The sequence below is a fragment of the Perognathus longimembris genome, chromosome 17 (assembly GCF_023159225.1).
Source record: "Perognathus longimembris pacificus isolate PPM17 chromosome 17, ASM2315922v1, whole genome shotgun sequence".
In the NCBI taxonomy this organism is placed as follows: domain Eukaryota; kingdom Metazoa; phylum Chordata; class Mammalia; order Rodentia; family Heteromyidae; genus Perognathus; species Perognathus longimembris.
The window spans coordinates 24,175,999-24,190,005 of record NC_063177.1 but is presented as its reverse complement, the minus strand read 5'-3'; the positions used below and the strand labels follow the sequence as shown (position 1 = coordinate 24,190,005).

General features: G+C 52.8%; 1 protein-coding gene across 1 annotated transcript; it reads left to right on the top strand.

Moving 5' to 3' along the window:
* Positions 1-3,804: 3,804 nt before the first annotated feature.
* Gas2l2 (growth arrest specific 2 like 2) lies at positions 3,805-11,845 on the top strand. The gene is made up of 6 exons (XM_048366478.1): positions 3,805-4,189; positions 5,572-5,813; positions 6,934-7,041; positions 8,383-8,479; positions 9,269-9,515; positions 10,315-11,845. Exons 1-6 carry the CDS (start codon positions 3,805-3,807, stop codon positions 11,843-11,845), a joined length of 2,610 nt encoding a protein of 869 aa, XP_048222435.1.
* The last annotated feature ends 2,162 nt before the right edge of the window (positions 11,846-14,007 follow it).

Sequence of the window (14,007 nt, the reverse complement as noted above, 5' to 3'; positions counted from 1 at the left end):
GAACATGAAGGCTCAAAATCTAGACCGCAAAATGTGTCCTTTACAAGTTACTGACAGGCTCCATACAAAATTTTTTTGCTCTACTTTTGTCTTCCAAATATTCCTTTTGTGCTGTTAACTGACAGCAAACCAACTCAAAGTAGCATAAGAATAAAAGAGTGGGTAGACCCTCTTGCTGTCACTGCTCCATCTGTGTCTGTGTCTTCCTGCTAATTAAGAACTCCTATGACCTAGTAAAAATATGAGCATAGAATTTCTCATTTCTTACTCAAAGCCCAGTTCACTTTCTTTCCATCCTTAAATGTTCCAAAAAGAATGATCTCTACCCACCTCCTTTAGAGCCGACTAGAGCCTTTGTCTAGTTCTTCATTTAACATGTGCTGGGGTTCAGCACAGTGGTAGAACACTTGCCTACCATTTGCAAGGCCCTGGATTCCATTCCCAACACTGAAAATAATAATAATATTTTAAAAAATAACAGTTCCTGGGCTGGGGATATGGCCTAGTGGCAAGAGTGCCTGCCTCATATACATGAGGCCCTGGGTTCGATTCCCCAGCACCACATATACAGAAAATGGCCAGAAGGGGCGCTGTGGCTCAAGTGGCAGAGTGCTAGCCTTGAGCAAAAAGAAGCCAGGGACAGTGTTCAGGCCCTGAGTCCAAGGCCCAGGACTGGCCAAAAAAATAAATAAATAAAAAAAAATAACAGTTCCTATCCTATATAGACTGTTTAAAAAGTAAAGTGCATTTAAATTTAAAAAATAAAAATAAAAAGAAGACTCTAGGGCTGGGAATATGGCCTAGTGGCAAGAATGCTTGCCTCATATACCTGAAGCCCTGGGTTTGATTCCCCAGCACCACAGGTATAGAAAATGGCCAGAAGTGGCGCTGTGGCTCAAGTGGCAGAGTGCTAGCCTTGAGCAAAAAAGAAGCCAGGGACAGTGCTCAGGCCCAGAGTTTAAGGCCCAGGACTGGCAAAAAAAAAAAAAAAAAAAAAAAAAAAGACTCTCCAAGCAGGGCACTGGTGGCTTATATCTGTAATCCTAACTACTCAAGAGGCTGAAATCTGAGAATCATGATTCAAAGCCAGCCTGAGCAGGAAAGTCCATGACACTGTTATCTCCAATTAACCATCAAAAAAGCTGCAAGTGGAGCTCAAGTGGTAGCGTGCCAGCCTTTAGCAAAAAAGTTAAGGAACAGAGCCCAGGCCCCAGTACTGGCATGCAAAAAGACTCATGAATTTGTGTAATTAAGAGTTGGCAATCCAAGGGGCTGGGAATATAGCCTAGTGGTAAAGTGCTCACCTCGTATACATGAAGCCCTGGGTTCTATTCCTCAGCACCACATATATAGAAAAAAGCCAGAAGTGGCACTGTGGCTCAAGTGGTAGAGTGCTAGCCTTGAGCAAAAAGAAGCCAGGGACAGTGCTCAGGCCCCGAGTCCATGCCTCAGGACTGGCAACAAAAACAAAACAAAACAAAGAGTTGGCAATCCAGGAAAAACAAAAGAGAACAATGAAGTGAAAAATATTAAGCTGCCCACCAGTGGTTCATACATGTAATCCTAGCTACGTAGGAGGCTGAGATCTGAGGATGGCAGTTCGAAGCTAGCCTAGGCAGAAAAGTCTGTGAGACTCTTATCTCCAATAGATTACTCAGAAAAGGCCAGAAGTGGTGATGTGGCTCAACTGGACAGTACCCAGGCCCTGAATTAAAGCCCCAGGACCAGAAGGGGAAAAAAAACTAAAACCAAAACTAGAGCCTGTTTTTGTATGACTCTTGAGCTAAGAAAGGTTCCTGGTTTGTTTTTTTTAAGAACTTAAACCAAGAGTAATTATGTGACACAGACAGGATGATTCATCTCAAAAACCTAGGACACTTGGTCTCTCCTACTTTAGACAACGGTAAAGTCAGAGAAGATGTTGCTTTGGGATTGCAAATTGCCTCCATTCTTCCCTTCTTCCTTTTAGTAAAAGACCTTGTCATTGAACATTCACCAGACACACACCCGTCCACTGCATTTTCAGCCTCTCTTGCAGCTAGGTAGGGGCAGTGGAGTCAAATGCCTAGATTCTGGGGGGGAACCTCCTACGTAACTTCCACATTGCATCCTTAAGAAGGAAGCTGCCTGGTGCCCCATTCCTGCAAGCTGGGAGAAAACAAAGTTCTGGAAAGCCAGCATTGACTGGACAGGTAAGCACAGTTCAAGGATGCAACAGAATAAAAAGAATCTGGGTCCTGAACAACCTTGTGGGTGGACTTACATTTGAGAAAAAGAAATAATCGCTCATGTGAATCCCTGTTTTAGGTGGTCTTTTTATGTTTTGTTTTTGTTGTTTTTCCCAATAGAGTTTCATATTTATGCCCAGACTAGTCTGGTCCATGATCTTCCTATTTATACTTCCCACCTGGTTGGCATGTTTTACCACATCTATTATTGGTTGAGATAGGTAATCTGGTGAATGTTTTGCCTAGGCTGGCCTCTAACCATAACCTTCTAAATTTCTGCTTCCTTAGAAGCTGGAATTACAGGTGTGAACAACTACTTTTGGTTGACTTGGGGTTTTTTCACATCTTTGCTTTGGAACCCAGGTTGACCTTGAGCTTTTGATCCTCCTGCCTCAGCCTCCCAAATGCTGAGATTCTAGGTATGCACTGCCATTCCCAGTCAGATTTATCTGTTGTTCATCCATTACCCAGTAACCTAGCAGTAGCCTCCATGAGTCCAAGGGCCTGTTTCTTGCTCTATCCTTAGACCTATAATAGGGCCTGACATAGAGTAGGTGCTCAAGAAATCTTTGCTGAGGGAACACCCTGTTGTGGCCCTAGGGGTAAGGTGCTAGGATTGACAGTCTGTTCCCAAAGGATCACATGGTTAGAGCAGAGACGGGGCAGGTTCTCCAGAAAATGTGGGACTCCTGGTTGACACACAGCGCTGCCCAGAGAATCCTTGAGAGCTAATCACCTACCTACATCCGTGCCTGTATGTTCTGCTGCTCTGATGTTTCACATACACTATTCTTTTATTCCCCTCAGAACCCTAGAGATGCAGGCATTTTACAGTCAGCATGCTGGGGAGTGTATGCAGCTCATGTAGGGACTTGGGCTGAAACATCTCTCTTTGCTGTTTTTTCAACACCTCTCCTCCAGTGCTCTCTGAACCCTGAGTGGCACAATAGCCCCCAACTTTTCTCCAGACTTTCCTCAACACCCCCCCCCCCCCCGTCTACCCCACCACCACCAGGTTAGCTGGGTAAGAGAGGTCAGCCCCAGACTCTCTGCCCCACTTCCTAGGCTCCAGGGCCCACTGCAAGAAGCTAGCCTGCCTGAAGAGTTAACAAGGAGTGTTTGTAGCAGCCTCGGTCTCCAAGGAGAGGAAGGAAAGCAGAGCAGGGAGGGTGCAGCCCTGCCAGGCTCCCTGACCAGTGGTGGTAGCAGTGGCCAGTCGGAGGCAGCAGCTTGACCTGTCCAGCCCTGGGGGAGAGAGGAGTGCCCTTCCACCCATCCTGGGAGGTTCTGAACTCTAAGTGGACTTGCCCGCCAAGAGTGAGGTCACTGCAGGGGCCATCAAACCGGGAAAGTTCTGGTGGAGACTGAGGAATGTGGGGGGATGGAGGCCGGGCCTGGTGTGGAGGCTGAAGCCAGAAGCAAGCGGAGGCAAAGCCAGAAGTCCTGGGCACTCTGAAGGTAGACCGGGACCCTTGATTTGGGGAGAACTGGGCCAAGACCTAGCAGGTAGCAGGAGTGAAAAGGTTGAGGTGTGAGACCGGAGACACCCACCCCCTTTGCTGCTCAGGCTCCAGCCATGTCTCAGCGCAGGGGACTCAGGAGGAGACCCAGCCCGCTGGGGGCTCCCGTGCGCAGCATCCGGCCCTTCAAGTCTAGCGAGCAGTACCTGGAGGCCATGAAGGAAGACCTGGCTGAGTGGCTGCAGGAGCTCTACGGGTTGAACATTGACGCAGCCAACTTCCTGCAGGTGCTGGAGACAGGCCTGGTACTGTGCCGGCATGCCAACACTGTCACCGAGGCTGCCCTGGCTTTCTTGGCAGAGGCACCTGCTAGGGCCCAAAGGATTCCTATGCCCAGGACTGGGGTTTCCTGCAATGGGGCCGCCCGGCCAGGTAGCTTCCAGGCCAGGGACAATGTGTCCAACTTCATCCAGTGGTGTCGCAAGGAGATGGGGATTCAAGGTAAACCTCCCTCCCCCCATGCCCAACTCTTCTCCTCTCTGAGGCTCAGGCTAGAACTGGGGAGGGGGAGGGTGGCAAGAGTCTGGCTGCTTCTAGATTTGTCTTGGGGTAGCTCTTTTCCTTGCATGCCTCAGTTTCCCTCCTAGTAAGTACATAGGGTTGATGGGTCAATGTGACAGCATCCATGTATGAAGCACCTCTTCTGTGCTGAGCACTTTTGTGGGCATAAAGTACAGAAGACAATGAAACTGGGTGCCTAAGAAATGTGTGCTGTAATGAGAAAGATTTCCCCCCTCCCCCACACACACACTCAGAAACCAGGTGTGAGTGGGGGAGGAGCAGACCTGTTGATGTTAGGAAAGGATGCATGGAGGGAGGAGAGGTGGGATGAACCTTAAGGAGTAACCAGCAGTCTAGGGAAGGTTATTCTAGGTGAGGGACAAGCACTGAGTGCAATGCCTGGGAGAAGCTGGGGGGGGGGGGGTGATACAGGGCTAGGTGGGGCTTCCGTGCGGGAGGACTCAGGACACAGAGGCGGGAGGGGCAGGCCCAGTCATCCTGGGGTTTGCAGGACTCCGGGGAGGACCCGTCAGGATTCCTCATCTCACTGGCCTGGGACCCAAGGGGGAATGGGACCGGTGGGGTGTCTTGTCATCCCCAGGCCAAAGGTGGGTGTGAGTGAGACCAGGGGAGGGCCGCAACCCCGCTGCTAGCTGGTGACAGGGTGGCACAGAGCAGGACTGGAGGGCTAAAAAAAAGCTAGTGCTCTGTGGTAGAACGTCTACTCAAATGTGCCATGGCTTTGGATTCCATTCCCAACACTGCAAAATAATAATAACAATATTTAAAATTGGCGTTTGATAGAGCTCTTACCCCATAGTAGACATCACTGCAAATGCTAACAGATGATAGCTTATCGAATCCTCACAACAGCCGGGTGAAACAGACCACGTCTCAGCTGACAGACCTTGGCTATTAGATTAGACAAGGTCACACCGCGGGGGCGGGTTAGGACTCGGCCTTGGGGACGGGTTGTCCAAAGAGTGTACCCAGCTCTGCCTGGTTACACCTGAGCTGGGATTACGGCCGAGGGAGGAAGTGGGAAGTGGACCTAACTGTTTCCAGCTCCTGGACCATCAAGGTGGTAGCTGAGGGGGTGGAGGAAAGGCGAGATGGCGTGGACCCTTCACCCTGCTCTCCCCTGGCCCCGACCTAGCTGTGTTACACCGCCTCCTCAGACCCCCTCTTAGGGGTTGTCTTTGCCTCGTGCCTGCCGCCCCTGTCTGGGATGGTGCCCAGGCTTCCTTGGGTAGTCATCAGGGACCCCACTCAACGCTGCCTGCGCCCCCCTTCCACCCCCATCCCCTGCCTCCCACCCCAAGAGGTGCTGATGTTCGAAACCGAGGACTTGGTGCTGCGCAAGAACGTGAAGAACGTGGTGCTGTGCCTGCTGGAGCTGGGCCGCCGCGCCTGGCGCTTCGGCGTCGCGGCGCCCACCCTGGTGCAGCTGGAGGAGGAGATCGAGGAGGAGCTGCGGCAGGACCTGGCGCTGCCCCCGCCCGACCCCCCGCCGCCAGCGCCCCCCAGGCGCAGGCCCTCCCACTTCCGCAACCTGGACCAGATGGTGAGCGTCCCCCTCCCCCACACACACACCCGCGCGCCTGCCTGGGCCAGCCCGCCTCGCCCCCTGCCCTCCGGGCGCCTTTCCCACCCCAGCCGCGCAGCGGAGCACCATCTCCACCGTGTGGAGGTGAGTAGTCCACTTCCACCAGGGCCCCATCCCAGCCGTGTGGGCAGGGGCCGTGCTCCTTACCCGGTTTTGAACTTGTTTGGCAGGTGCGCTACCTACCCTTTGAACCCTACCCCTGTCCCAGCTCAAGTACTGGTAGGGACAGGAACAGCACCTATTAGATGAGCCAGCCCAGGCAAAGTGAATGGGTACTCTCTGTGGGAAGGGGGTTCCTCCAGGGGAAGTAGCTCTTTTTGTGATGAACCCCATTTCTCCACAGGGGTGCGCGAGGGCGGGGGTGTAATAGAGTTTAGGGATGTTTTTTTTCTTTCCTTTTCTTCCCCTCCTTCCCTGCCTTTTTGTTGTTGTTGTTGTTCCAAGCGTTTGCTGTGTTGCCCAGGCTGGGTCTCAAACTTTGGAATGCAAGCAATCCTTCAGGGAGGTGTGTCTGTGTGTGTGTATGCATATGCTAGTCATGAGCCTTGAACCCAGAGCCTAGATGCTGTCCCTTAGCTTTTTCACTCAAGGCTGGTGCTCTCCCACTTGATCCACAGCTTCACTTCCAGCTTCTTCGTGGTTAATTAGAGATAGGAGTCTCAGAGACTTTCCTACTTGGGTTAGCTTTGAACCTCAATCCTCAGATCTCAGCCTCCTGAGCAGCTAGAATTACAGGCGTGGGCCAGCAGTGCCCAGCTTCTTCAGGAAGGTCTTAACTAAGGGCCTGTGATGCAGAGGACACAGGACTGTGATTCAAGCTCGTTAGAATGCACATCCCACTTCCTCATGACCTCTGTTAGCTGACCTTTGAAGGCTTTGGGCCATAGATAATGCTCCAGGTCTAGTCTTCGTGGGTCATTTAAAGTCTTCTACTTGTTCCTCAGCCCCAAGAAGCAAGCTGGGGGGACAGCAGACTAACTTTAAGGCAGGTAGGATCCCATTTTAGCTTGACTCAGCATGAGGGAAGACATGGGTGTCCCTGGGGAGGAGGGCTAAGCCCTGTGACCCTCGCCCACAGGTGCAGAGTCTTGTGAGCTGCTGCACATGCCCAGTGCAGTTCTCCATGGTCAAGGTATCTGAGGGGAAGTACCGAGTGGGAGATTCCAACACCCTCATCTTCATCCGGGTAAGTCTGCTCTGGAGGGTGAGGGGCCTCAGCAGAATGCCCATCCTCCATGGAAGTGTGGGGGACAAGGACAGAAAGCCGCCATACACACCAAGTCCTCCGTCTTTGGAACTGCCTCTCTCTCTCAGAAATTTCTAGTAAATTCCTGATGAAGTTGGCAGGCCTACCCCACCCTCCCATTGGGGATGCCAAAGCCACCACCGTTCATCGCTTCCACCATAGCCATGTCTTGGTGCCCCTCCCTCCTGGCAGAAGCAGGGCATGAAGAGGGTACCTCACTTTCCCATTCTACTCCACTCCACCCACATGCTAGGTCAGAGTAAGGGACCTGAGAACCCAGGTCCATGTACTGTGCGTGGCCCCAGCCACAGACCCGAGTCCACCCCTCGCACCTGCCAGTACATTCTGCAGAGTGGGCAGCAGTGCAGGTCAGTATGGCAACATTGGCTGCAGTACCTCACCACACAAGGTCTGTGCCCAAAATGTGGTCAGCAACTCAAGCACAGCACAGCCAAGACCTTTATTTTTTCAGCCCATCGTGGGGCTTGAACTCAGGGCCTGGGTGCTGTCCCTGAACTCTTTTAACCAAGGCCAGGACCCTGCCACTTTAAGCCCACTTCCAGTTTTCTGATGGTTAATTAGAGATGAGAGTCTCACAGACTGCCAGGCTGGCTTGGAACCTCCATCCTCAGACCTTAGCATCCTGAGTATCTAGGATTACATGCACGAGCCACCAGCACCCAGCTGGCCAAGGCCTTTTTGCTTGAGCACAGGGGATACATGGGAGCAGTCAGCAACTTGAGCCCTCACCAAACCTTGAGGTAAAAGGCTGGTGATGGATTGGGGCAAGGAACCAGTGGTCCCACTTTGGCTGAGGATGTGGAAGCCTGGAGGGGCTATGTGATCTGCCCCATTGTGAAGTAGGGCAGGACTCCCACAGGCAGCCCCCAGAGGCAATGCCAGAGACCTTTAGGCCCCACATCATATAAGCATATAAGATGTGAGCAGACACAGACCCCTCTGCTCTGACTAGAGAGAAAAGAATGTCTTGGAGCCAGTCAAACCCAACACCTGTGTGGTCTCTGGTGCAGCAGGGGAGCAACTTTCTGCTTCTCATTTGCCTCCTACCTTTGAAAACAAGGGTTAACTGGTGCGCATAAAGTTGATGCCACACTGGACTGCAAACTATGTCTGCTCCCAGCCACATGCGTGTAGGGAGGACTGCGGGGTATACAAGTACACAGATGGTTGTGTCCCTGAGTGCATACCAGGAGCCTGCCAACTGGTCCAAGAAGCAAGGTGCCCTCCACTGTGTCCTCAACCTCACCCTTGCCCCCTCAGATCCTACGGGACCATGTGATGGTGCGTGTGGGGGGCGGCTGGGACACGCTGGCCCATTATCTGGACAAACACGACCCCTGCCGGTGCACGTCCCTCTGTGAGTTCCCTGAGAACCCTCCCTGGTGGGGCCAGTTGGAGAGGCATAGCTATGGGTTGGGAGGCCAGTACTGGAGGGGCAGGGGTGGGGGAGAGAAGGGGTGGTTGGGACCTCCAAGGACTGGAGGGAAGCAGAGGATGAACAGGACACTAGCCTGGCAGTCATGGCGCAGTACTGTGTACAGCCACTAGGTGGTGTGCAGCACACTCAGAATCAGGGTTTGTCAGGGTTCTCTGCAGAGCTAAGGTCTGGCTTTGGGATCCTCCGTGGAGTGCGATTTTTTTAAAAAAATTTTTTTGCCAGTCCTGGGGCTTGGACTCAGGGCCTGAGCACTGTCCCTGGCTTCTTTTTGCTCAAGGCTAGCACTCTGCCACTTGAGCCACAGCGCCGCTTCTGGCCGTTTTCTGTATATGTGGTGCTGGGGAATTGAAGCCAGGGCCTCATGTATACAAGGCAAGCACTCTTGCCACTAGGCCATATCCCCAGCCCTGGTGTGCGATTTTGAAGGTATTTAGTCCTTCCATAATCTCCACCAGCCCTTCACACCATCCCAAAGGAGCACAAAATCTAAGTAAAAGCTGTGGATCTGCAGTACAAATACAACATTAAGCAAGTCCAATAGCTGAACACAGTCTCCTAAAAATATAAAAAGCCTCTGTGGGTCCTTGTGTCTTTAAAGTGGGGTGGGGGGAATGTGGGCATCTGGCGGGGGGAGGGGGGACAGCAGGTCCTATGGGCGGGAATGGAACCCCTCCCCTTTCTCCTTTCTCTGGGGGACTTTATTGGCAGCGCACAAACCGGGCAGGTTCCAGAAACCCCAGACTGTACCAGTTCAGCATGAAGTGAGAGTTGAGGATGGGCCCTCGAAACCCCAGCCTGTGATGACCGTCAGCCGCTCACAGAGCCCTCTACCTCCAGTGGACTGGAAGACGTACACTTCTTCAGCCAGGAGATTCAGACTCTCTCCCAACTCCTCCCCCAGACCTCGTGGTGGACAGACAGCAGCAGGCCTGAGAGAGATGGCACCATCCTTAAGGTACAGGAGAGGGACGGGGAAGCATTTCGTTGTCCTTTACAGTCCATATTCTCAGGGGTGTCTCTACTCCAAAATAAACAAAGCAATGCTTCTACTCCAACAAGACCCCAGGAATGCCAGGGTGTGGTGTCACATACCTATAATCCCCGCTAATGGGGAGACTGAGGCAGAAGAATTTTAAGAACAAGGCCAATCTGTGCAATGTATCTCAGATTCAAAGAAGGGAGTTAGAAATGTTGCTCACTGGTAAAGTGATTACCTAGTATGTGCAAGGCCCTGTGGTTCAATCCCTAGTACTTCAAAAATAAGACAAAACAAAAGAAAACAATGGCTGGAGGTATAATTCAAGCACTAGAATGCCTGTGTAGTGAAGAGGAGGCCCTGAGTTCAAACCTCATACCACACATATATATACACACCCATACAATGTAGAATCCATTATTGAAAACCAAGAAAAATTACTCCATTCTTTGAGATCATCTACTTACCTTATATGACCCCCTGATTTCATTAAAAAAAAAAAAAAGGAGGTGGAAGCCCAGAAAAGCAATGGACATATCACAGGTCCTCCTGGTAGAGATGACACTGAGATCGACCCCCAAGATGGATGACCTCCAGTTGCCAAATCTGTGGTCTGGAATCACCCCACCCAGCTTAGGTTGCCTTCTCTCAGCATGGCTGGCCCAAGGGAAACCTTTGGCCAGCTATGGGGGAAGCATTGCTCCTTTCCAGAGGGCCATGTTCCCAAGTCCCTGCTGGCCTTGCGGTTTCCCTTTCAGCCTATGATTCTCCTTTCCAGGTCCCAGGAAAGGCCGCTCAGACCATCTCAGAGGCAGCCATCAGGTGGGGGCAGCCTACCCATTCCTCAGTCCTCACCAACCCACAGGGGCCCAAATCCCCGGGGCGCCCTTGAAGGAAAGAAAGAGGAAAAATACCCTGGTCAATTTCCCAAAGGAAGGATTCATGAGGCGACGGATGGCCTAGGAATCCATGCCAGGGCCCCTACTCCCCAGAGACTTCAAGCTCCTGAGGCCACCACCAAAGTGACATCACAAACAGGACCATCTCCTCTGCATGGTTCCTCAAACCCAGCCAAGCCGCCAGGCCCCGGGCTGCCAGTCCGGGGTGCTTCCCCCCAGCTCAGGGAGCCAGCCTCTGCCCGTTCTCCATCCCCTGTCAAAGGATTCAGCAAGATTCCAGTCCAGCTATCCCCTGACAGCCCTGTCACCCCAGGAAGAAGCTGTCCAGGCATTGCAAATGGAGGTCTCATGGCAGAAGTAGGGAGAAGCCCTAGCTCATCAAAGACTGTCACTGGTGCCCTTGCTGGGTCCAGACATGGAAACTGCTCTGTAGAAGTGAGGCAAGGGGACCAGCAGCCAGATGTCCAGGTTGCTGCAGAGGCTGTGGAGCCCTGGGGCATGGGCCCACAGGAGCGGGAGAGGCGGCATGCCTCCCTGTCCCTTGGCAGGGCCGGGAAGCAAGCCAGCTACCACTGCCTGGAAGAAGAGCTTGTGGCTAACATGGAGCTGCTGGAAGTAAGGGGTGCCTGTCCCCAGGACACAGACTTACCAGTCATCCCTCGAAGTGGGGTATATGTCCCCAGCCTGAGTGGGCAGTGGCCAGCACCTGGTGGTCCTTATGACAAAGTCATCCAAGAACTAGCTCACAGCCCCCCAACGCTCCTTAAAGTGGACTTGGAATCCTGGAAGATCACCCCTTCAGGATCCCATAAGCCAGCTGTTGCTGTGCGCCAGAGAAGCACAAAAGGGAAGCTCGGAGGCAGAGAGAGAGAGCCAAAGAAAAGGGCGAGCCTGAGCAGGAAGGACACCATGATGAGCAATGTCTCCCCTCCAGGAGGGCAGGGATGTCCTACCCTTACTGTGTCTGCCAGCCAGGAGGCCCCTGGACCTTCACTCTCAGAGTCTCATTCTGACAAAGCCAAGGCATGCCTGGGCAAGGTCAAGAGAACACTCCGGAAGCCCCAGAGAGTCCCATCCATCTATAAGCTGAAGCTGAGGCCTAGGATGCAGCCCCGGAAAGACCACAGACCTGAGAAGCAGCCTTCACGAATCCCCAAGCCGCTGGCCTATCTCTACCTGGGTCCTGCAAGGGCTCCCCCCAGGAGCACACTGTTGAGAACCAGGCTGGGGATCAAGGACAGGAGGGCACTCCAGGCAGACAGAGGTTATGCAAGTGAAAAAAAGGAGGAAGAAAAGAAAAAGAAAGAGAGAGCCTGCCCAGTGGAGAGCAGCCCCCAGCCTTTGGAGGGCCAGGGCCCTCGGCAGCTTGCTCAAGCCTCACCTCCACCTGAGGAGGAATCCTGGGTCTGAAGAACCTGTGGCTGGGGGAGGAAGCAAAAAGGAACACATGTGTGCAAGAGCAGAGGGGCTATCCACTCTTTCAACATAGACCTTGGCCTACGGGAGGGAGCCAGAAGGCATCACGGACGATTTGGTCAAGTGTGATAATGTGGTCTGTAATGCCTAGCTAGCACTTTAAGAGGCAGAGGCAAAAAAAATCAAGAATTAGAGGCATGTCTGGGCTGCATAATGAAACCCTGTTCAGTGTGTGTGTGTGTGTGAGGGGGGTGTTGAACAGGGAGAAGGAAAAGGAGAGAAGGAAGGATGGCAGGGAAAGGGAGGAAGGAGTTCAGAGAGGGGAAGAGAGGAAGAAGGGGGAGGGGCAGCTGAATCTGTTCAGTTGAGAAAAAACACACTCCATCACCCCAATACCAGCATTAGGCCAGGGCCAGTGGGTGTCCCTCTATCATATTGTGCTTCCCCAGAAAAGCTCCCCAAACTCCTGACGGAGCCATTTCCACCTGCCTCCACACTTTTTTTTTTTTTTTTGCCAATCCTGGGCCTTGGACTCTGGGCCTGAGCACTGTCCCTGGCTTCTTTTTGCTCAAGGCTAACACTCTGCCACTAGAGCCACAGCGCCACTTCTGGCCATTTGCCTCCACACTTTTAAGTTATTAAACATTTGGAGGTCTTCCTCAAGCCCCAAGCTTCTCGACTCCCTCGAGCCAGAGCTGTGGAGGTAAAGGAGCAGCTTCAAGTGCTATCCCCACTGGAGGGTGCGGGGACAGGTGGAAGGAGTTTGGGTGAGTTTGTTTGGAGGCTGTCTTGTTGGATGGCACTCTCCTTAGGAAGTGGCTGGTGGGTCAGCACCATGGACAAGGACAAGGCCACCCAAATAAAGGTTTGTGCCTGGGCGGGGGAAACAGTCCATTCAGCATCAAGAGGGATGATTGATTTGAGTTCTTAATATACATTCGAGAAATTGTGACTGAGAGGTCCCAAAGCCCCAACCTGGAGTGGAAAGAAGAGGTAAGGAAGCCAGGGTCCGTTCTCCTGCCTACAATTAGTTGGAGGTTTTGCTGTTAGGTGGAGAAGTGGTGAATCCCAAGCCCTTCTCCTTTCATCTCCTAGATCTGGGCTTTGAGCCTGTGCCCACATCACCCCCTCACCCTCGATCCCCACAGACGCCCTGGGGCCTTCCCTTCCCTCCATGAGGAACAGGGCCAATACCGTGATACAGAAACAAGGGAACCACTCCCTGATTTTTAATCTGACTTCCGTTAACAGCTCAGTGGGCATCACACATACTTCCAGACCCTGTGGTGGGAAACCCTGGTGGTGGGAGGGGAAGGACAGAGACTCAGAATGAGAGTGGAGACCTGAAATTCAATACCTGGGGTGAAGCAGGGACAGTTGGGGCGGGGGTCGCTACATCCCAATAGCTCCCACAAGGGGCAGCCAAAGGCTTGGGCTCCCACCCTTACCTCAGGTGCCTCTAAGGTGAGGATGATCGGGGCACACAGATGCTGCTATCCTTCACCCCATCCCTCTGTGAACCAGGGGTGGGGCTATGGGAGACCAAAGGAGACAACCCTCTTTCTTACCCTCCCAGCCACTCTGAAGTGTGGGGAAGGGGAGCCACCTCCTCTGTCTCAGAGGGAGGCTCAGAGAGGGAGTCTCGGGCCCAAAATCATGCAGCACAGCAGGGTCTAGAACACAGCAACACTAGACTGCTCAAGGTCAGGGTGGCGAGTGTGGGGCTCCGCTGCCTCCAGTGTGTGTGGAGGGAATGGGAAGCAGTGAGGGAAGCCAGATAGAATCAGAGATTCCCCCGGCCTCCTCTCCATCACCCCTCTGAGTACTTGATTTCCTGGTCTAAGTGCTGTAGCCTTGGTCAAGGCTGTGTTCTATATGCCTGTCTTTTAACAAGGGTCTTTGATGTCCTCCCACCGGACCAGGACTGAGGGCCCAAGGAGAATTTCCTTGGTCAGGGGCAGGGGACATGGTACCACTGTTCCCTCCCTCCAAGTCCCCCAGAAATCCCTCAGGCCATTCCTGGAATCTTCACTATTATTGTTATTTCTAATTCGGTACAAAACTGACAGTGATCAGCTCCGGTGACGAGAGGTAGAAACCCGGCCAGGCAGCCGGAGAAAATGGGGGTGGGGTGAGTTAGGGCATAGGGCCACCTG

Coding starts and splice junctions, on each gene's coding strand:
- Gas2l2 (XM_048366478.1), top strand. CDS start 3,805: ATGTCTCAGCGCAGGGGACTCAGGAGGAGACCCAGCCCGCTGGGGGCT. Junction 5,814..6,933: donor TCCGCAACCTGGACCAGATG/GTGAGCGTCCCC, acceptor CCTCGCCCACAG/GTGCAGAGTCTTGTGAGCTG. Junction 9,516..10,314: donor GAGATGGCACCATCCTTAAG/GTACAGGAGAGG, acceptor TCTCCTTTCCAG/GTCCCAGGAAAGGCCGCTCA.